The sequence below is a fragment of the Sphaerodactylus townsendi genome, linkage group LG13 (assembly GCF_021028975.2).
Source record: "Sphaerodactylus townsendi isolate TG3544 linkage group LG13, MPM_Stown_v2.3, whole genome shotgun sequence".
NCBI classification, from domain to species: Eukaryota; Metazoa; Chordata; class Lepidosauria; order Squamata; family Sphaerodactylidae; genus Sphaerodactylus; species Sphaerodactylus townsendi.
The window spans coordinates 5,953,846-5,975,967 of record NC_059437.1 but is presented as its reverse complement, the minus strand read 5'-3'; the positions used below and the strand labels follow the sequence as shown (position 1 = coordinate 5,975,967).

At 45.2% G+C, this 22,122-nt stretch overlaps 1 protein-coding gene across 1 annotated transcript in view; it reads left to right on the top strand.

Moving 5' to 3' along the window:
- Positions 1-22,122, top strand: part of LOC125442931 (synaptotagmin-like protein 2) — a 78,091-nt gene that overhangs the window by 3,556 nt on the left and 52,413 nt on the right. Inside the window, exons 2-3 of the mRNA XM_048514721.1 lie at positions 14,415-14,941; positions 20,242-20,393. Of these exons, the coding sequence (XP_048370678.1) occupies positions 14,841-14,941; positions 20,242-20,393 (253 nt within the window). The 5' untranslated portion in view covers positions 14,415-14,840. The remainder of the gene's footprint in view (positions 1-14,414; positions 14,942-20,241; positions 20,394-22,122) is intronic.

Below are 22,122 nucleotides of genomic sequence, written 5' to 3'. Positions count from 1 at the left end.
GTGAAGCCAAATCAAAGTCCACAAACCAAAGCCATATAATGTCATTGATTGAGGCCAATGTAAACAATACAACAATGTGCAAGATTACAGGTTCTCCAGAAGTCTTCATCAGGCAGGAGGTTAAAAGGGCAGTGAAGATGATGATCTTCAGAATTTCCATAAGTATTATACCTATAATGCCAAGAAAGATGAGATGGGGTGTTGGGTAGAGCCAGCGTCAGGTCTTCTCGGAATAAAAATGAAGTCCTGGAGGACTCGGATGCCATGAGTGAGCTCAACTGGAGCGTGCTAATTTTTAAAGAAAAAATCAGGCCCAAAATCTGTGTAATACCTTTTATGAAGACTAGCCCAACTGGCACAATACGTCCTGCCAACCCTTAAGTTCTCAAGAATGTTATTTAAATAAATAAGGGAATATAATTGATTTGTGAAATGTTGTTGACATTTTTAAAGTATATATTTTATGGAATATTGGACTTATTGTATAAGACTTGGTGTTTTTTCTGTTTTTTTAAATAGCAAGATAGCTCCTTCTTTTGATCTTTGTTTCAAATTTGTTCAAGCTAATGCATCTATAATTTATATATTCATATGTATAGTTCATATAAGTACTAACTTTACAAATTGTACATTATGATATGATGATTTCATTGTATAGAACAGTGGTGGTGAACCTATGGCACGAGTGCCAGAGGTGGCACTTGGAGCCCTTTCTGTCGGCACGCATGCACAGAATTCATCACACAAACACCCCACACACACATCTAGGCTGGCCTGGGCCGCTGGCACAACGCCCCGCAGTAAGCAGGGAGGACTCGACTGGAGAGCCTGGTGCCTATGCTCTGGGTGGCTGATGCTCGAGGAGGGGGAGCAGAGGAGGCGAAGATGCTAGAGAGGGGCAGAGCGGTGCGCGCAGGACTTGCTGGAGGCTAGAGCAAGCTGGCCCCTGCTCGAGCGGGTAGGGCAGAGGCAGAGGGGTGGGGTGGGGTGAAGGCGCTGAAGCAGCACAGGGCAGAGCAGCAGGTGCATACAGGACTAAAACGTCAGTATTCAGGTTAAATTGCTGTGTTGGCATTTTGCGATAAATAAGTGGGTTTTGGGTTGCAATTTGGGCACTCGGTCTCGAAAAGGTTCGCCATCACTGGTATAGAATGTAATGAGTTTATTGTAATGATTGAAATGGTTAATAAACATATATTATTTATGTTTTTTAAAAAAGAATGTTTCATTAGACTGGTTGCTAAAAACTCCCTTGAAAATCCTGCTGGATTGCCCGATGTAACGAAAGCCACTTATATATAAGTTCTGCTTTCTGCGCTGCCACCAATAATATATTTTCCTCTATAGCCCACTCAATACTGATTTTCCACAAGGTCACCACCCTGACTGGGGAACACACAGACACTGACAGACAAATAATAAAGACTGGAGAGGTTTTTATAATGAACAAAAACTGAAAACTTTTATTTGCTGGCTTTCACAAAGGCTTCTCAGGTAAACTGGAGAGGTTTAACGCTTGTTGGTTTCAGAACTAGAGTTTATGCTTAAAAGATGGCCTTTAGATTCATATGCACACCGACACATAGGTGTCTCTTAAGGGAAGATTTAGCTTTGAACTAATGGTCCCTTCTGCATGCAGACACTATTCCTCACTGCTCCAATACCCACTGATGCACTACACACAGTCCAAGCCCAGGAGATTCTGGCACACTTGGCCTCCCTCTCTCCCACTAGTCCTAATATGGCTTCACTGCCTCTGGACTGGCTTCTCCCCAGACTGGTGATTCTGGTGATACACCCAGGGAGCAAGGCAGACTAGATAGGTCTGGGCGGTTTTTTGGGCTGCCAAAGCTCCTGAAGGGCACTTCAATCTGCACCCAGTCAGGGCCTCCTCTCTCTGTCAAGCATACACCGCTTAGACAGGGACTGGACTTCTGTCAGCCAACTCTGCTGAGACAGAATCCTTTTCTTCCAGAGCTGACAGACTCCTCTCTGCCAGACTCTGCTCTGCTCTCTCTCTCTCTGAGACTCCGATCAGCACTCCACTCTCCTCTCAGTGCTGTAAGCCCACTGGCTCCCCCTAGCTCTTGCCAAACGTTACTGGACCTTTTTCAGCCAATCAGGTCGGTTCTCTCCTTGTGGAGCCTTTTTTTCTTTTTCTGGCTGTTGCTAAGGCCTTCTCCCTTTGGCCTGCTGTACACCAGCCCTTCAGGGTGGGGCAAGTTCGTTACACCCGACGTTGGCTGCAACTTGACGGCAAAAAGCAATTACAAAAAAAAAAAAATCTCATCCTTTGGCACATTTTGACTTCTTAATCAAATAAGCCTGATGTAAACAATTCTTTCCTAACATTTAACAGTGTTTTTACATATTTACTGTGCCTGAGAAGTTTGGAGTGTGTTAATTCCCATTTTTCAAGACACTCACGTTTGCGCCTCCTTTTTCATTATTTGCTTTGAAATGGTTCAATGACAAAGTCGTTTTTAAAAAGCCTCGGCTGAGCTTGATCCTTCCATTGGGAAGTCTTGAAAGTTTTCCGGAACTGTGCACCTGCCAATTTTTGGCCAGCCTTGCCTGTATGGAACAGCAAGTAGCCTGGGTGCAGAATAGATTGTACCGAGTTTGCAAACAATTCGATTGTTTTATGATTTGTACTGCATACACCTGTGCCAGGCCAGAGAGCCACGTCACACAAGGACACAGGAAAAGTAGAAAGCTGTGTAGCTGCCGGCAGGAGCCTAACGTCTCTTAAGACGGCTTTTAAAACGAAAAATATATTCTTCTTGTGAAACAGTTATTTATTAACTCTACTGGAACAAGATTCGGGAAAACCAGCGGGGCGTAGCTGGGTTCTCCAAAACCGAGACACGGAGCTGGCGTTTGGGATGTGTGAAATGTATGCCTGCTGGATATCCTTGTATATTTGGGCCTTTCCCCACTTACCTTCTGCCCCGCGCTACTGTAGGCAAGTAGCGTGGGGTCCCCCGGCACTCCCCACTACAGGGGCGGCGACAACACAGCCGCCCCGACGCTGCTGCTGTCGCGCCCCCTCAGCACGCGTCATTCCTGGCACTCTTCCAAACAGTGCCTTTTGATGACCCCGCACAGAGTGCAGGGTCGTGGGGAAGCCTGGGCGCATGCCAGAAATGACGCGTGCTAAGAGCAGCGCGGGGCATACGGGGGTCGTGGCAAGTGGGGAAACGCCCTTTGTTGCCCTTTTTGCCTGTTATCCAGCCAGCTGCCCTGCAAGGTGTGCTGGGCCCAGGAAGAAAGACTTTTCCACACTAACCCAGGGAACTTCAAGGGGGAATATGAACTTGGGACTCCTCAGTCCTAGTCCAGCACTCTGACCTCAAGAACTCAATGGCCTTCATTTGCAGTAGATAAATCCAACCAGAAGAAGAAGGTGCAAATTGTCATTTCCATAGATGGAAATTTTGCAGAGAGGGATGGACCAAGAAAGGAGTTGTGCCACACAGGCAGGCTGACTAGACATCCCGCTTTTGGCGGGACAGTCCCGCCTTCAAACAATTTGTCCCGCGCCCCGAGGGTTATTTAAATTGTCCCATTTTTGGGAGGCTGCCGCACTGCCTTCTGGGGCGCAAGGCAGTGCGGCAGCCTCCCGCAACTCTACGGCTGCGCAGGACGTACGACCTTCCTGGGGCTTGCCCGTTTCGCTCCATGTGACAGAGCGAGCTTGGCTGAAGCAAGAAAGGCAATCGCGCTCCTGCGACTCTTGTACACGTCGCCGACACTTCCCGTCGGTTCACAAAGGTGACCATGTGGTCACCTTGCACACAGGAGATGTCCCTTCTTGGGATCTCTCCCTCCTAGTGTAGCCAGCTCTGGTTTGGGAAATACATACAGATTTTGGGGGTACAGCCTGAGGAGGGTGGGGTTTGGGGAAGGGAGGAGCATTGGAAGGTTATAATACCATAGAGTCCGTCCTCCAAAGCAGCCATTTGGTCCAGATCTCTGATGCCTGGAGACCAGTTGTAATTCTGGAAGATCTCCTGCCACCACCTGAGGTTGGCAACTTTCCCCTCACGGGCCCTTGTTTTCTTTTGCCCCCTGTAGCAGGTAAGGAAGAACTTGATAGGCTCTCTGCTCAAGCTCCATCTCCTCACCTATGATATGTTTTTCCCACCATTTTTTCCAGCCCAATCCTAAAGTTGGAAAAATCCTAGGAACTGTAGACATATTGAGAAGAAGCAAGCCTTTATTGGCATAGACAACAGTACAACAATAATAAAAAACGGATTAAAAAGCATATACAATACCGGTCAAAGGAAATCTACTGGCGTTTAGTAATTTCCAGGAGAAAGTCTGCCACTATCATACAGAGAGAAGGATCAGGGTTGTCCAACAAGTAGTGCAATCTAATTAAATCGGGGAGATGGGGTAAATGTAAAGGAGTGAGATTCACATACTTGGATCTGATTTCCCTGAATCTGAGACAGTGTAGTAATTGGTGGGCCAGAGATTCAACTGAGCCATCGTTACACGTGCACAACCTTTTAGCCTTTTCTTGCTTATTAAATCTGCCATGTAACAAGGCAGAAGGCATAACATTAAACCTGGCGAGCATTATGGCTCTCCTTTGAACAGGGTAGACATATTGGAAATTGGGAGAGAGGCTTTCCTGACACCTGAAGGCTGCTCATTCATTAGCCCCAGACTTAGGATCAGGATGTAAGGTTCCCAGGTCCCATGTCGGAAATTCCTACAGATTGCGGGTAAAGCCTGGGAAAGGGTTTGGGGAAGGGAAGGACCTCAGTGTCCACACTCCAAAGCAGCCATTATCTCCAGGGAAACCCACCCTTGTCGTCTGAAGGCCAACTGTAGTCCCAGGAGATCTCCAGGCCCCACCTGTAGGTTGGCAACCTTGAGGCAAGGGGTGTTTCTACACCTGCTGAATAATGCACTTTCCATCCACTTTCAATGCATTTTAGTTTAAGTAGCCGTGGGAAAGGGGCGTGTGGAATCAGCGCAGGACATCCTGAACCTGACATGAATAGAAATGGGTAGCATTGAATTTTTCTAGTTAAAAAGGTGATTATTTTATATTGAAAAGCAACTAAAGCAGTGATTCCCAAAGTGGGTGCCACCGCCCCCTGGTGGGTGCTGCAGCGATCCAGGGGGGCGGTGATGGCCACAGGTAGAAACATTAATACATATATCTTTCTGTTTAATTGCTATTAAAATTTAAAAAAATTAATTTCCAGGGGGCGCTAAGTAATATTTTTTCTGGAAAGGGGGCAGTGATGGCCAAATTAGTTTGGGAACCATTGAACTAAAGGGACAACCGCATTACCTTCAAAAAAGGAAATTCCAGGAAGGATTTCCAAAACCTTCCCGGGGGAGGTGGTCACTTCCCTCCCACACCCATGGTTAAGCTCTGCAAATGTCTGTAAATGTGCGTTTTCTTATATTCTGTCCCGCTGCAAGTAAAGATATTCAAATGCCTTCAACTTGTGATTGGTGTTCTGATCGCCACTCACGATTGTGCAGGAGTGTGTGTGTGGGGTGCGTAAGGTAGTCGTAAATTTCCTGTGTTGTGCAGGGGGTTGGACTAGATGGCCCTTGAGATGCCTCCCATTTATCAATTACGGCATCGAGATCTTGCTGAACCACTCTCAGAAGTTTAGTGGTTGACTTCTTCTTGAAGAAGAAGAAGAAGAAGAGTTTGGATTAATATCCCCCCTTTCTCTCCTGCAGGAGACTCAAAGGGGCTGACAATCTCCTTGCCCTTCCCCGCTCACAACAAACACCCTGTGAGGTGGGTGGGGCTGAGAGAGCTCCGAGAAGCTGTGACTAGCCCAAGGTCATCCAGCTGGCGTGTGGGAGTGTAAAGGCTAATCTGAATTCCCCTGATAAACCTCCACAGCTCAGGCGGCAGAGCTGGGAATCAAACCCGGTTCCTCCAGATTAGATACACGAGCTCTTAACCTCCTACGCCACTGCTGCTCCTAGTATACCTGCGTATAGTATACCTGAGCATAGTATACCTGTGTGGTTGGTTTTTGCATGTGTGCAAATTTCTTACAACCCAATGGCACTGCTGCATTGGCATACTGTTCTCTGCAACTACCTTTAACTACATCCTCAATGTCTTGGGCAATGAATTATTTTTAAAGCAGACCCCAGGGATTCCCCAATTAATGATTAAATTATTCTGATTGCGGGCAGTCACTGATATAAGTGATTCAGCCAGGTTTTTGGGCAAGTGTGTTCTGCAGAGAACCATGGGAATGGTAGTTCTTTGGCCTTGATGCCTCTAAGGACCACAGCTATTGGCAATCAAACCTGCTCCTCTGCATGATTCCGTACTGTCACCTGCGCACTCCTACCTCGCGTTCTGCATCTTAGTCACTCTGCAGTGTAGGCATGCCGTGACTCTTGCTGCTAATGAATTCGACAATGACTGAGCGCAATGGTTGTGAAATGTAAATGCTTGGTGAATGTCACAAATTACTTACAAGCTCGTTTGTAGCTGTGCACTCGCTGGGTTGCTTGGTTGCTGTAGTGCTGTTATCCAGAGCTTAGGAAGATCAGGAGACAGAGGGCAGGAAGGGATGGGTAGGGAATCAGTTCTTGTGGCCCCTTTCTTACATGCTCAAGGTAATTCCAATGACCCTTCAGGGTCAGGTGTCAGGGGGATGTTATCTATGTGATTGACATGCATTCCCAATTCTATGGAACTGCTTAAGATAAACAAATCAATGCTGCTACAGAGATATATGTAACCAGCCTGCTATATGTAACCTTTCTTTCCTTTTTTGTATGATCTGTGCATTCTTTCCTTGATCTTTGTTTTATGGCTTCACATGCTTTGTAGACAACTAGGCTTCCCCTGGTACCTTGGTCCCATGAGAAAATAATTACATCCATTATCTCGTGGGGCAGGAAGCCAGGTGGCTCTCTCCTACTATCTGCCACCAACCTTGGGGCACCTCAGCTCCAAAGACTGTTTTTCGCAGATTCTTGGGAAAACGGAAGGGGGGGCTTTCAGAGGAGAATAAAGGGGACTGTGACTGCCAGTTTCATCAGAACCGGCTTTGCCAAGTGTGGTGCTTCAATACCTTTTCAATAAACGCTACTGATCAATACTTCAGATAGTAGGAGAGAGCCACCTGGCTTCCTGCCCCACGAGATAACGGATGTAATTCTCTTTTCATGGGGCCAAGGTACCAGGGGGAAGCCTAGTTGTCTGCAAAGCATGTGAAGCCATAAAACAAAAATCAATGAAAGAATGCACAGGTTACATATAGCAGGCTGTTCGAAGACCTAACATCAGGAAACAATTTTCTTCCAGGCCAGATTGGCCAGGGATCCGGGAGGGGTTTTTGCCTTCACCTGGGCACAGACCATGGCTCATTGGGGGAGTGTGTGTGTGTGTATTGGGGGGGGGGGAATTCCTGTGTTGTGTGGGAGGCTGGACTAGATTTCCCTTGTGATGCCTTCCAGTTCTGTGTTTCTATCTCATGTTCCAAATGTTCAGTACATTACTGCAATGCTATCTATGCACATTGATATTTTGCCTGCATTTGCATTTGCACGGTTATCAGTATCATTGTTTATCACTGTTTCACTGATAATTTGTTTTAAATGAACTTTGTGACTGCTGGCACAGCAACCCAGCAAACAACAATCAGTGGGAACTGGATCAGAACAATAGCACAGGCAACTTTAAAAGAACGACATCGTGTTTGTGTGACAGAAACCGAACAGCTAACATTGTGGAAAACCACACTGACTTCATCCTGTCCCTCTACTCACACGATGGGTGAACACAGAGGATGAAGCCTGCCGATCCTGCCCGTCCCTAGGGGTTTTTGCCCCTGCATCCAGTCACAGCCAACTACGGCAACCCCAGCAAGGACATTTCAAGGCAAGTGAGAAGCTGAGGTGACTTTCTGTGGCCTCCCTCTGCAGTCTTCCTCAGGGTCTCCCATCCAACTACTGACCCTGCTTAGCTTCTGAGATTTTGCCATCAAGTCACAGATGACTTACGGCAAGCTCTTGGTTTGTCTAAGGCAAGAGAGTTTCAGAGGTGGTTTCGATTTCGAATACCTTTAATGGCATATCAGTAGTTTAACATTAACATTGCAAGATAATAACAGCCTTTACAACTTCTGACGAGTTAAAATGACACCATTTAAAATTTTTAGTCACCGCTTCCAACAGCTCGTCGTTGTGGCTGTTTAAAAGATATATAGCCTTCTGTTTATCTGTAATGCCGTCACGTCCATGCAGGAAGGGGATTATGTGCTTCTTCCTACCTATCTCATAAAAAGGACAATCCAACAGCATATGAGATCCTGTTTCCACAGAACCCTTGCCACGCGGGCATTTCCTTTCTTTATGTGGGATTCCAAGGTGGCGTCCAAGGCTAAAGGAGGAAGGCAGGGCATTACACCTAGCTAAGGTGATTGCTCTATGCCACTGGGCCTCAACCAGGAGATAAAGGTACCGGACTACAATTAATCTATCCACAGGTATTCCCAGAGAGATCGGGGAACAGGTTTTATTAGCTTCCTCTAGCATCTGTTGAAACTCTCTATCAAAAAGTCTCTTCTTGACAGCCCCATAGACCTCCTGCTCTGTTAACGTTAACAGGTCCTCCAAGGAAATGCCCCAGAGGTGGTTTGCCATCCTTTGCCTCCATGTCAAACCCTTGGTATCCCTTGGGGATCTCCCGTCCAAACACTAGCCAGGGTCGAAACTGAAAGTGTGTGACTACCTAGCGTGAAGTCACCCAGCAGTTCCCATGGCAGTGTGGAAATTCAAACCTGAGTTTCCCAGATCCTAGTTGGGCATTTTAACCAGTGCACCACACTATCTCTCAATTTTGTATTTATACGAGGGATGAACAAATTCCCGGGGTTCCAGTCCATTGCTGTTTCTCTAATTATCCTGTAGCATTCTGTTTCACTGTCCTTCCACTCCTATCTTATTGATTGATTGATTGATTGATTGATTGATTGATTGATTGATTGATTGATTGATTGATTGATTGATTATTCAACTTATATCCCACCCTACCCCCATAGGACTCAGGGTGGCAAACAGCATTGATGTAAACAGCAGGCATCAATAGTAATCGTCAGGTCACAGAGCAACAATATCATAGCACTACAAAATAGCAAGAACGTCAATATTATCAATATTATATAACACTAGCAGGGCCCGGCCACACATTGCCGTGGCTTATTGTGGTGAAATGGGAAAGGAACAGTAGCAGCAAATCAATTGCAGAGGCCAGCAATACGTGCTCATGGAAGCGTGCAGGCTGAAACTGCGCAATATCATTGATGTGTGGGACCACATCCTCCCCCACTTCTCTTCCCTTGCATGGCACCCCTCCCCCTACCTACCTCCCCTTTCCCTTTGCTAGAGTGAGTGGGTCATATCCAGATTCTGTGGCCCCTCCCTCCCCTCCCTTGCATGCCATCCTCACTCTCTGTCCCCTCCCTCACTTCTCTTCCCTTGCATGCCTCCCCCTCCGTCCCTTCCCTCTCCCTCCGCTGAATGTGTATGACAGTAGGTGTGTTGTGTGGTAGCAGTGGGTGAAGCACAGAGAGTGAAAGGTACCTGCATGTAAGGGGGGAACCCCACCTGACGTCTCACACGGCAAAGTGTGTATGTGTTTCACTTCCACTCGTATTACTTACCAGTATTACCTATTTACTGTTTTCACTGCTCATCTCTGAACATCTGCGTGAACATTCTAAGGGTGCCAGTTAAACACAGCCAGCTTCATGGCCTGAGAAAAGTATTCAGGAAAAGGATGCTTCTACCTGGCTCTCAGTGTAATGGACTTCTCGCAATTTGAAGGTCCCGACACCTGCCCAAGAACAGGGAGGAACATCATGTGAAAATTTGGGGGCGATCCGTCCAGCAGCTTCTGAGGGAGACCATCAGGGACAAACACACGTTTAGATTTATATATAGATAGATATCAATAGGTGAACATTACACATAAAAGAAAATCAGTAAACATAACATCTTTAGAAATGTTTTCAGCTGGTTGGCCACAAAACGTAATTTGGAGTATGCATCTGAATGCCTGTGTCTTTTCATCTTTCTGTGTGACATTTCACACTTGTTGACTGAATGGAAATTACAATCATACCCTGTGTGCCAAGGTTTTATGTGTTGATGTGAGGTTGGTGGGACTAAGAGAGTTCTGAGAGAACTGTGACTAGCCCAAGGTCACCCAGCAGGCTTCGTGTGAAGGAGCAAGGAAACAAATCCTGTTCACCAGATAAGAGTCCATGTGTCAAGTGGAAGAGTGAGGGGTTCTTCAGATTAGAAACCACTCCTCTTAACCACTGCGCCATGCTACCTCTCTGCAGAAAGATATAAAATGTAATCGCTGGCATTTGTAATTTGAAACAGAGCAGGAGCAAAGACCTGTTCCACACCACAGCCTTTATGGCAGCACTCTGCTGTTTGCTAGCCGATCTTATCCTCTGAATTCTTCTCAGCCAATGGCAAGGCAAAGCAGGAGATGGCAATAAAAAGTGTTATGGGCTTTCTTTTCCTGAGGCCATATAAGGTGTAAAAGCGAGTAGAACAAACACCGCCACGGAAATGCTCAGGTCAAACAGAAGCGTCATCATTGCGCCCCAGCTCCCGATAAGCACACAACCAGGGCCGGCCGGCTGTCGCAGATGCTGTTTACTTCTGACTGCCTGAGTTTAGCCAAGCTGCAAACAATCGGCACACATTTACACAGACGGTTTCCCACAAGTCCGGCCTTCAGCAAGTTTAAGGTTTGTCTCGTTTGTTAGTTTCAGATCTCTCTGTGTTCACCTGGAGTAGCAGGTTAGACAAAAGTTTTTCGCTTCCAATAGAGCGACTGAAAGCTGTGAGGAATTTTGGAATGCAAGTTGTTAACAATTTCAAAACGAGATCTTGAAAGAGGATTGGGCTTGAGCGTTTAAGGAAGCAAATCGTAAATTTCTCCTCTCTCCTTTCACATGCTGTTTTAATGGTATTCTTTCCTTGAGAGACTGTTTCCGCTGGTTAGAAATCCACAAGTTTAGACTAGGTTTTTCGTTGGCGAGGTGCGACGCTTTAGACTCAGCCAAGGCAGAAGGGAGATACTATTGCAAAATTATTGCAGAAAAACACAAATACCCCTTTTCTCTGGATCAAATTGACTCCTAGTCCATATGGCTTTAGCATGTTCCCCCAGCAATACTGCAGGAAAGAAATATAACGCTCCTTGGATAAAATAACTAATTATAGTTTCTGATAAGTGGATATATATAATATATATAGTGTCAAGAATATATATATATTTGTGTGAAATATATTAGTGTGAAAGTATTATATATATACACACACACATACACACACACATACATACATACATACATACATACATACATATATAAGTGTTATATATATATACACACAACACTTAATTGTTATATATATATACACACACATATACATATATACACATTTAAGAACATAAGAACTAGCCTGCTGGATCAGACCAGAGTCCATCTAGTCCAGCACTCTGCTACTCGCAGTGGCCCACCAGGTGCCTTTGGGAGGTCACAGGCAGGAGGTGAAAGCATTGGCCTTAAGAACATAAGAGAGAGCCTGCTGGATCAGACCAGAGTCCATCTAGTCCAGCACTCTGCTACTCGCAGTGGCCCACCAGGTGCCATTGGGAGCTCACGTGCAGGAGGTGAAAGCAATGGCCGTAAGAACATAAGACAGAGCCTGCTGGTTCAGACCAGAGTAGTCCAGCACTCTGCTACTCGCAGTGGCCCACCAGGTGCCTTTGGGAGCTCACGTGCAGGATGTGAAAGCAATGGCCTTAAGAACATAAGACAGAGCCTGCTGGATCAGACTAGAGTCCATCTAGTCCAGCACTCTGCTACTCGCAGTGGCCCACCAGGTGCCATTGGGAGCTCACGTGCAGGAGGTGAAAGCAATGGCCGTAAGAACATAAGACAGAGCCTGCTGGTTCAGACCAGAGTCCATCTAGTCCAGCACTCTGCTACTCGCAGTGGCCCACCAGGTGCCTTTGGGAGCTCACGTGCAGGATGTGAAAGCAATGGCCTTCAGCTGTTGTTGCTCCTGAGCACCTGGTCTGCTAAGGCATTTGCAATCTCAGATCAAGGAGGATCAAGATTGGTAGCCATAGATCTGTCCAAGCCATAGATCTGGATATATACATAAACGAGATTTTACTCTTATACAGGATTCTCAGCCATCTACTATTCAAGGTACAGGCTTCACCACCACCTGATTTTTAAAGAGTTATTTCTTTCAGGTGGATATGAATTTTGTCTACAGTAGAAGAGCAAGATTTGAATGCAGTAGCACCACGGGGCAGAGTGGTAAGCAGTCAAACCTCTGCCCATGACATGAGTGTGTTTGTGCCCAACAGAAGTTGTTTTCAGGTAGCCTGTTCAAGGTGGACTCAGCCTTCCATCCTTCTGAGGTTGATAAAATGAGTACCGAGCTGGCTGCAGTAGAGTGTTGGTGACTGGGAAAGGCAACAGCAAACCATCCTGTCAACACAGTCTGCCTAGTAAACATTGTGATGTCACATCACCCCCTTGACCCGGTGCTTCCGCAGGGGACTACTTTTACCTTTTGGCCCTTAGAGACTAAAGAGATTTCCAGGATGTAAGCTTTTGAGAGTCAAAGGTCTTTTCATATTCCCTGAAAATCTTGTTAATCTTGCTTCAGTGGTTCCATTCTTATCTGATTGACCAGATTCCAGAAGATAAAGCTGAGGGGCTGCTGCTCAGACCTGTGACATTTATGCTATGGGGCAGTGGTGGCGAACCTATGGCACGGGTGCCAGAGGTGGCATTCAGAGCCCTCTCTGTGGGCACGTGCAGAGTCATGCCCCCCCCCACACACACACACACACACATGTAGGCTGGCCTGGGACGCTGGGCTCGATTATTAGCATTAAACCTAAGACCTAGTTTTGGGGAAGCAGTGTAGGTAACCCTGTTAAGCACTCTTAAGCCCCACTGATTTTCATGCGAAGAACTAAAGCGTGATCCTGAGTAAATTCTGCTAGGGTCGTGATTCACCTGTTTGAATAGTTGCACGGTTGCTTCAAAGCAAAGCCACCGACTACCACCAAGCTTACTCCTGAGTAATGCACACCTCTGAGCCAATCATTTTGCTAAACTAAAACTTCAGTATTCAGGTTAAATTGCTCTGTTGGCACTTTGCAATAAATAAGTGAGTTTTGGGTTGCAGTTTGGGCACTCGGTCTCAAAAAGGTTCGCCATCACTGCTATGAGGTCATCGGTTCCTTTTTGTCCCCTATACTATTTGACATCTACATGAAACCATTGGGAGAGAGGATCTGAGGATTCAGAGTGAGGTGACATCAATATACAGTTGACAACGAGCTCTGTTCTCCTTAGCTGCTAAGTCAGATGGACCTGTGGAAGTCCTGAGCAGGTATCCAGTAGAATGGAAGTATTCACCTTCCCTCTGGAGGCTGTCTTGGCACCTGCTTTTAGGTGCCACTACAAAACACTCCTTTTTACCCCGGATTTTTATTAGCAGCTTTTATCATTCCAGCTTTTTAATGATCTGCTTCTGGTCTGAGATTTGGTTTGTGGATAGTTGGTGTCCCCGGGTCTGTTTTTAATAGTTTGTAGTTTTATAGGGTTATGTTATTTTGACTGCAAGCTGTCTTGAACAAGACTCAGAAAAGACAGCATAGAAATATCCTGAACAAACAAAATAATAATAATGTTAAAGATTGTAGTTGGTGGGGCTATGGTTTCTGGGGGGCGACTGGAGAGGGGGCTTTTAGCCAGTGGTGGGATTCAAATAATTTAACAACCTATTGTCAAAGGCTTTCACGGCCGGATTCCACTGGTTCTGGTGGGTTTTCCAGGCTGTGGGGCCATGGTCTGGTGGATCTTGTTCCTAATGTTTCGCCTGCGTCTGTGGCTGGCATCTTCAGAGGTGTATCACAGAGGGAAGTCTGTTACACACTGTGTCCAGAGAGAAGGGAATGTTTGGGGTATATATTGTCCATGTCCCAGGGTGGGGAACCAATCAGTAAGTGTTTGGGTGGAACTTGTTATGCAAATATGTGGTTGATACTGTTGTATTGCGGGTGGGGCTTATCAGTCTTATCTGCCTTCCACCAAAAAATAAAATTCATTTTGTGACACTCTCTCTTCACCTTCCCCCACCCCCCACCCCACCAATGGACAAACTAAGATCATATCGCAATATCAACTCGCTTGCCCGGAAGGAGCTACCAGTTTCTCAGAAGGGTGGCTTGCTTGAAGTCATGTGCCCATGCCCAAGTAAACATCCCCAATGTACACACGCAATCTCCACATATTGTCTTTATCTGAGAAGGCATCTCAGCAAGCTTTTCCATTCTTTCTCTTCTGCAGGAGCACCTGAACCAGACTGGCAGATTTCTTGGCTGAGGAAGGCAGAAGCGGAAGGTCACCTCATGGCCAACAGCTCACTCCTCTCTAAAGACAACCACCATCCATCTTCTCTTCCATGTACTTTGAATCGGCCTGTTTATTGTTTTACCTGCGCGTGGAGCAGATGAAAGGGGCACCCTCTGAAGGGAATGTTTGGTTCACGCGGGCATGCCGGAGAGAAGATTAATATAGAAGAAGAGAGCTATATTTGGAAGTGAAATATAGAGACACCTTCTCCAATCTATGCTAGTGTGAAGTATCTCCTGCTGTTCCTCATAACCTTCTTAGTTTGACTTCATAGCAATGTCCCTCAAGTTCTTCGTCCAAGACTCAATGGCCTCTGCACCACAGTAGCTTCTTCTGAGCTGCTGCAGCACCAAGAGGAAGATGCTGGACTTGAGCTTCCTCACTGAGGAGGAGTATGAAAAGCTCTTACACGTGCTGCAGAGGGATGCAGAGCTCAAGAAAAAAGATGGCGACCGGATCAGGTAGGCAGCTGAGTGTGTGTAGCAAAGACTTTGCAGGTTCTGACGGGCAGATCACAGAATTCCAATGAACTTGCATATGGGATTGACTGCAGGATCCTAAGGGCGCGGATTTTCCGCAGCCAGTTTTCTCAAAAAACCTTCCAGGTTAAGTGAGATTTCTTTATAGGTAAGGTAAAAATTTATAGGTAAAGTAAAAAAGAGCCAGCATCATGTAGTAGTTAAGAGCAGGTTCACTCTACTCTGGAGAACCGGGTTTGATTCCCCGCTCTGCCACTTGAGCTGTGGAAGCTTATCTGGTGAACTAGATTATCTTGTGCAATTTAACACATGCCAGCTCGGTGACCTTGGGCTAGTCGCAGTTCTTCAGAGCTCTCTCTTAGCCCCACCTACCTCACAGGGTGTTTGTTGTGAGGGGGGAAGGGAAAGGAGTTTGTAAGCCCCTTCGAGTCTCCTTACAGGAGAGAAAGGGGGAATGTAAATCCAACTCTTCTTCTATATACAGCCATAGGCTGTAACAATACAAGAACAAAAAATTAAATAAACAGTGTTCACAGATATTGGCATTAAAATTAGGATAATGTATACATTTAAAAATACAGATAAAAATACAAAAAAACCCTGCATTAAAACAATATAATAAGGCCATCAAAAGATACTCATTTACAAAGTTATTACTATAACTGCAGAGTTAAGTGCTCACGTGAAGGTCTCATGACTGATTCTATTTCTACCTTTAAAGGTGTGAGGCAAGGCTGTGTGTTAGCACCAACCCTTTTCAATTTATTTTTGAGTGACCTTCCATCAGCCTTATTGGAAATTAATAACCATGCCCCTAAATTAGGCTCAAGGCATATTCCAATACTTCTATATGCTGATGATACCATCCTTCTATCTCGCTCAAAAGTTGAACTTAGTCAACTGCTGAATAGATGTGGGCAGTACTGTACAGATAACGGACTAGTCATCAATTATCAAAAAACCAAGATTTTGATCTTTGCCAAACAATACAAAAAAACATAACTGGGCGATTAATAAAGTGCCAGTGGAGCAGGTTGTACAATCTCAATACAAATATCTTGGAATTACATTTTCTTATAACCTCTCCCTGGTTACCCCACAAAAGCTGCTATTGCAGCTGCTACCATCAGTTATCCTGCCATTGCACGCTTCTTTTTTATGGAAAGGGCCACTCCCTTTGTCCCAGCAGCACTAAAAATCTTTTAACTCTAAGATAGAAGCTTGCCAGTTACTTTTATGGAGTACCTATCTGGCTCCAAGAAGCAGTTGACGACTCCTTGAATATCTGTCCAATCCAAATTTTTTCCAGTAAAATTATGTGGCTCTGCCAAACTGTGTACCGTGATGTCAGCCTCTGCTTGTAGGAACTGGGCCAAAATTCATTGAGTTTATAGAGGCTTGGTTGAGAGCTTTTTAAATTTTGAAGCTATCATTGCATTTCTCGCATGATGAGCACTCGCTGGATTCAACCTACTTTTGTCTGATACTCAGGCTAATCCATGGTTCTCTCTGATCGAAAGAAAAAGATTGAATCACTTGGTATATCTCTCGACTCGCTTCCTCGGGCTTATCTAGTTCAGAATTACCTACAACTTGTTAAACACAAAAAAAATTGTTGGAAAAGCGAATGGATTAATTCTATTTAAGGGAACTGCTATGAAGAAACTTGTTCACTCTTACATCTTTCAACACCCCTATATCAAAACAGGATGGCTCCCTATTTGTATTTTTATTTTTTGACTAATCCAATGCAGAGAAAGGAAGCCCCTCACACTTCTGCTCGCTTCAATGTTTTCCCCTCCGGCCTTTATTGCGTGGTAGATTTAACAACTTGGAAATGAGCGAAAGGGTATGCTCTTTGTGGTGAACAACAAATTGAAACATTGGCACATCAACTGCTTTGCTGCCCTAAATCTGCTAATATAAGATCAAAATATTCCAATATTCTTTCTAGGATACCTAGTGAAATGGGAGAATCAGGTAGACTTCCTTTCCTTCTGGACTATTCTGACAATGAAACTTGTGAATTGGTTGCACAATTTTTACTGGAGGTGATGCACAATCAATAATTTATATTTTATCTTAAACCTTTGTATTTGTATACCTTTTATCTCAGGTTTTTTATTGTGTTATGATTATTGTTATGCCAAATAAAGGCTTATTATTATTATTATTATTGTTATTACTATTTCTGGATACCTACTTCACATTTTGATTGCTTATGAGGTTTCTTTGTAAGCATGGGCTCCATCAGTCTACATTGTACCTTGTTAAAGGTTCATAAGGAAGCCATGCCTGTCAACTCTCTGCCCCAAGGCGCATACAGTATCCACAATAGGGAAGACATGACCGCATGAAGAGGAGGAGGTACAAAGAAGCAGAAACCGTTACTCAGAGCTTGGTAGTGCTGTGAAAAGGGGATGGATGCTGCTTGTGGAACAAAGTCTATACAAGACTAGTTTCTTTAGAAATGGAATAGAAGTCCTTTATTGTGAAGGGACTCCATATTGGATAGGAAAGGTACAGCAGTGGCGTAGGAGGTTAAGAGCTCATGTATCTAATCTGGAGGAACCGGGTTTGATTCCCAGCTCTGCCGCCTGAGCTGTGGAGGCTTATCTGGGGAATTCAGATTAGCCTGTGCACTCCCACACACGCCAGCTGGGTGACCTTGGGCTAGTCACAGCTTCTTGGAGCTCTCTCAGCCTCACCCACCTCACAGGGGGTTTGTTGTGAGGGGGGAAGGGCAAGGAGATTGTAAGCCCCTTTGAGTCTCCTGCAGGAGAGAAAGGGGGGATATAAATCCAAACTCTTCTTCTTCTAAAAGGCTCTAGCTGTCTGTCAAAGCAAGGATGGAGAGATGGTGGAAAGCACATCCTATCCTCATGGCAGTTAGAGAAGTAAGCAGAGAAGGAAGTTGCCAGAAGGAAGGAACCCTTGAGAGTAGCATTTTGGGTAGACAGAGACCGCCTCAGAGCAAACAAGATGATGGTTACAGGAAATGGCCTCCCTAGACTTTCTAGCTTGACTGCCCCCACTGAAGCTCAGGTGTGTTTTATTGCAAGATCCTCCACTTCCAACAGAAAGAAGAATAGTAATGCAGGAATGTAACCACATGCAATTATTTATGTATTATTTATGCCAGTGATCTCCAGCATAGTGATCATGGGCTCTATGGTACTCACTTATGGGATACTTAGTACCAGTGGTGGGATCCAAAAAATTTAGTAACAGGTTCTCTCGCCAGCCCCCCCCCCACAGCAAAGGGGGCAGAGGCATACCTAGGCAAACCTGAGCCCTGGGCAAAACCTGAGTTGGATGCCCCCCCATGGGCAGCCACCCCACCATGACCCCCCAATTTTTTTTTTGCACCAGGTCATTTCTAAATCATCATCACATTATAGAAAATGCCCTAACTCACAAATCTGAACACAGCAGCGGTGAAACACACAGGTTCTTTGATAGAGACTGGTGAGATAAAAGGTACGAAAGGCTGAGAATCAATGAATCGCAGTATCTGAAAGGGATTAACCCAGTTCAGGGAGTTACATTATTAGTCTCAATTGCTATATGGAACCTTCACGTTCAAAGGCAGGATGCCTCTCGGGGAGGCGAAGGCGTGGAGGTGGAAAAGCGGACCCAATTAGTAACCCCCTCTCAGCACACACAAATAATTAGTAACTCACTCTCGGGAGCTGGTGAGAACCTGCTGGATCCTACACTACCTTCTCATGCAGTTGACTTCATGATGACATAACTAAGGACAAACAAAACCACCCTTGGCTGCATACTGACCCTTGGATCTGTCATTTGCCAAGGAGAGATTGCAGTCGTTCTCTCCAGATTTCTTTAGGGTCCCTGGTCCAGCCATGGGCCTACACCTGATGTTTCTCTGAGTACTCATTGGAGCACAGATACATCTTTGTGCTACATTGCTTTCTTTGAAATGTGCAAACGAAAGGGCATTCCCCATCCACATTCTGGGTCAACCCGTTCCATGAGTGCAAGAAGAAAAAAGAAGAGTTATTATACCCAGCAGTCAACTTTGTTAAATAAATTCTCTCTTGTGCAACTGCGAATTGTGGAAGGGCTGCTTCCATCCTAAGCAGAATTACACCCTTCGAAATCCGCAGACGAACAAGTAGATTTATACCCTGCCTTTCTCTACTGGAAGGACAGTTTATAATTATCTCACCACCACCACCACCACCACCACCACCGGCTCCTTGTGAAGTAGGTGGGTCTCAGAGAGGTCTGAGAGAACGATGACTGGCCCAAGGTCACCCAGCAGGGTTTATGTAGAGGAGCGGGGAATCAAACCTTGTTCTCTAGATTGGAGTCTTTTGCTCTTAACCACTACGCCACACAGTCCATCTAGTCCAGCATCTTGTTTCTCACAGTGGCCCACAGACAAAGCACAGAGGCCAAAGCGAGACTAATAAGCAGAGTTGTATCCATCGAAGCATAGAGCTTTGCTTTCACTCTTCCAGTGCAAAACAAAAAGAATCTTAATTTATACAAAAAACCAGTGGGATCAATGGATTAATTATCTAGAACAAAAATATACTGTCCAAAACATTCATTTTGTTTAATAATTTTATTTGAAAAACAATAAAGTATGTACAGACGGAAGCCGATGAATCTGAGATACAAAGATGTTAAATATTAGACTTTTTGAAAAATAAAGGGTGGAGTTGACAAATTGTCACTATTTTTCTTTTTTTCTTTTTTTCCCTCTTCCTCTCTCTTTTCCATGATGTTGATTTCTCTCTTTTTTTCTTTCTGACTATCTTTTTTCTCTTTCTTTATTTTTCTTCAGTTAAGATATATGAATGAAAAATAGTGTAATGTTATATCTATTATATGTTTATGGAATTTAAATAAAGCATTATAATAAGAAAAAAAAGATTCTTAATTTAACTTAAGAACATAAGAACTAGCCTGCTGGATCAGACCAGAGTCCATCTAGTCCAGCTCTCTGCTACTCACAGTGGCCCACCAGGTGCCTTTGGGAGCTCACGTGCAGGATGTGAAAGCAATGGCCTTCTGCTGCTGCTGCTGCTCCTGAGCACCTGGTCTGCTCAGGCATTTGCAATCTCAGATCAAGGAGGATCAAGATTGGTAGCCATAGATTGACTTCTCCTCCATAAATCTGTCCAAGCCCTTTTTAAAGCTAAACTTATTGTAAAGCTGTCTGCCTTCATGAAATATAAAATACTCTCCGGAACTGAGCACAGCAGATCCTTGCAATTCTGAGCCTGGCATTATGTTTAATTTCTTTTCAGGAGGTTGCGAGACTCACTTAAGGATGAAAAGAAGAAGAAATTTGTGACCGGGGAATGGTTTCACGAGGTGAAGGCAAAGCGGTTTCAAGAAGACTTGGAAGGGTCAGATTTACTTCGAGTTTCAATTAGAAAGAAACAGAGTGGCACAGATCGTAAGTAGTCAATTGTTAGTGTTAGGATCCAAGTATTTTTCCCCTGCGTACTTCAACGGTTTCTGGCTTTAATGGTTATACAGATGTACCCCAAAATCAGTGGTGGGATTCAGCCGGTTCACACCAGTTCGGTGGAACCGGTAGCTAATCCCACCACTGCGCCCCCGTCCCCCCCACGGCCCACTTGAACCAGGAGGGTGCAGAGTCGAGGTGGAAACTGAGCAAAGACTTGCAGAGAAAGCAACTGTGCTGTTCCCCACCCTACCCTCAGCCCATTGGCTCTGGCCAAGCGCAAAATTGCATCCCGGGGCTCCTGGGCAAAGGCGGTGCCCCCGCCCCCCGCACAACAACGGGCAGTTGGAGAGGTGGGAGAAAGCTTTGCGAGTGGATCCAGCTTGCTTGATTCATTCACACAATCCGTGATTCCTGCTGCAGGAGCGTGTCACTTGCCAGGCGTCCATCGCCTTAAATGTTAACCTTATGCCGCTTTGGCTAATCCAGGGATATGAAGGCATCTTCAACTTCATGATACTGTGCAACAAGGGAATAGGCAGTGGCGAGACATCTTATGGACAGGTGCCACTGAATTACCCATCCCCAGGGAATGGTGGTTGGGGAAGGCAGGAACCAAAGTTGTGACTCTTACAGAAATAATTGGCCAATCTTTTCTATGAGTAGTGGTTTTTTTAGCATGGGCACAAATGCTCATAATTATTTAATTAATTGACATTGTTTAATTGTTTAATTAATTATTTTAATTGTTTAATTAATTGTTTAATTGTTTAATTAATTGTTTAATTGTTTAATTAATTGTTTAATTGTTTAATTAATTGACACCTGGTGGGCCACTGCGAGTTGCAGAGAGCTGGACTAGATGGACTCTGGTCTGATCCAGCTGGCTTGTTCTTAAGGCTGTTCACTGCTTAGAATTTCCAGGTAGGGGACCGTTTGTAGAGGAAGGAGAAAGTCTCTTACCAGCATCCCTTGAGAAGTAGTGGAAGAAACAAACAGTATTTTAGCCGGTACCATGCCGATGAGCTAGCAGGCCCCACGGATAGTGGCGACCTACACTACAGTTGCTAGCCAGTCAGCAGCCACGCGTTCGCGTGGAGTCAATGGAAATATTCCCCAGGGAAAGTTCCAGTGCTGAAGGAATTAAGTTTCCTTTAGACAACTTGTGATGTCTTTGTAATATATGTTTTGGTTACAAGCAAAGCATATGGGAAGGAAACACACAGCCCAGCAGCCCCTCCGCTAACCTTGCATGCAACTGCTGGGCAGAGTGCCTGCACCCTACAGCGTTCCATCTTCAGCCAATTCGGAATGCTCTCTGTCTCCATCTCCACCGAAGCTGTAAATCTAAGCCCTGTTGGCATTTTTACTGCATTTAAGAGGCCCCGAACATGTGCATTTGGAGGCCTGAACAAGGACAAATAAGCAGAAGCTGTAAGGGCTGATTCACACACCACCAGGTACACATAATGGACCTGTGGACACCAGAAGGTTGTGCATGACATTTGTGTGCCTGGAGTTCCACGGAGGGAGCTCATTTCCCAGGCATGTGGAAAGGGACTTTCTGACTGGAAATGGACTTAAGCCTTCTCCTTGCGCCTTCGTCCTCTGAAAGGGGCCGGAGGAGCCACTGTTTACCCCTCTAAGGAAGCCACCCTATTCTGATGATGTATTGAGGAGCAGCAGTGGCGTAGGAGGTTAAGAGCTCGTGTTTCTA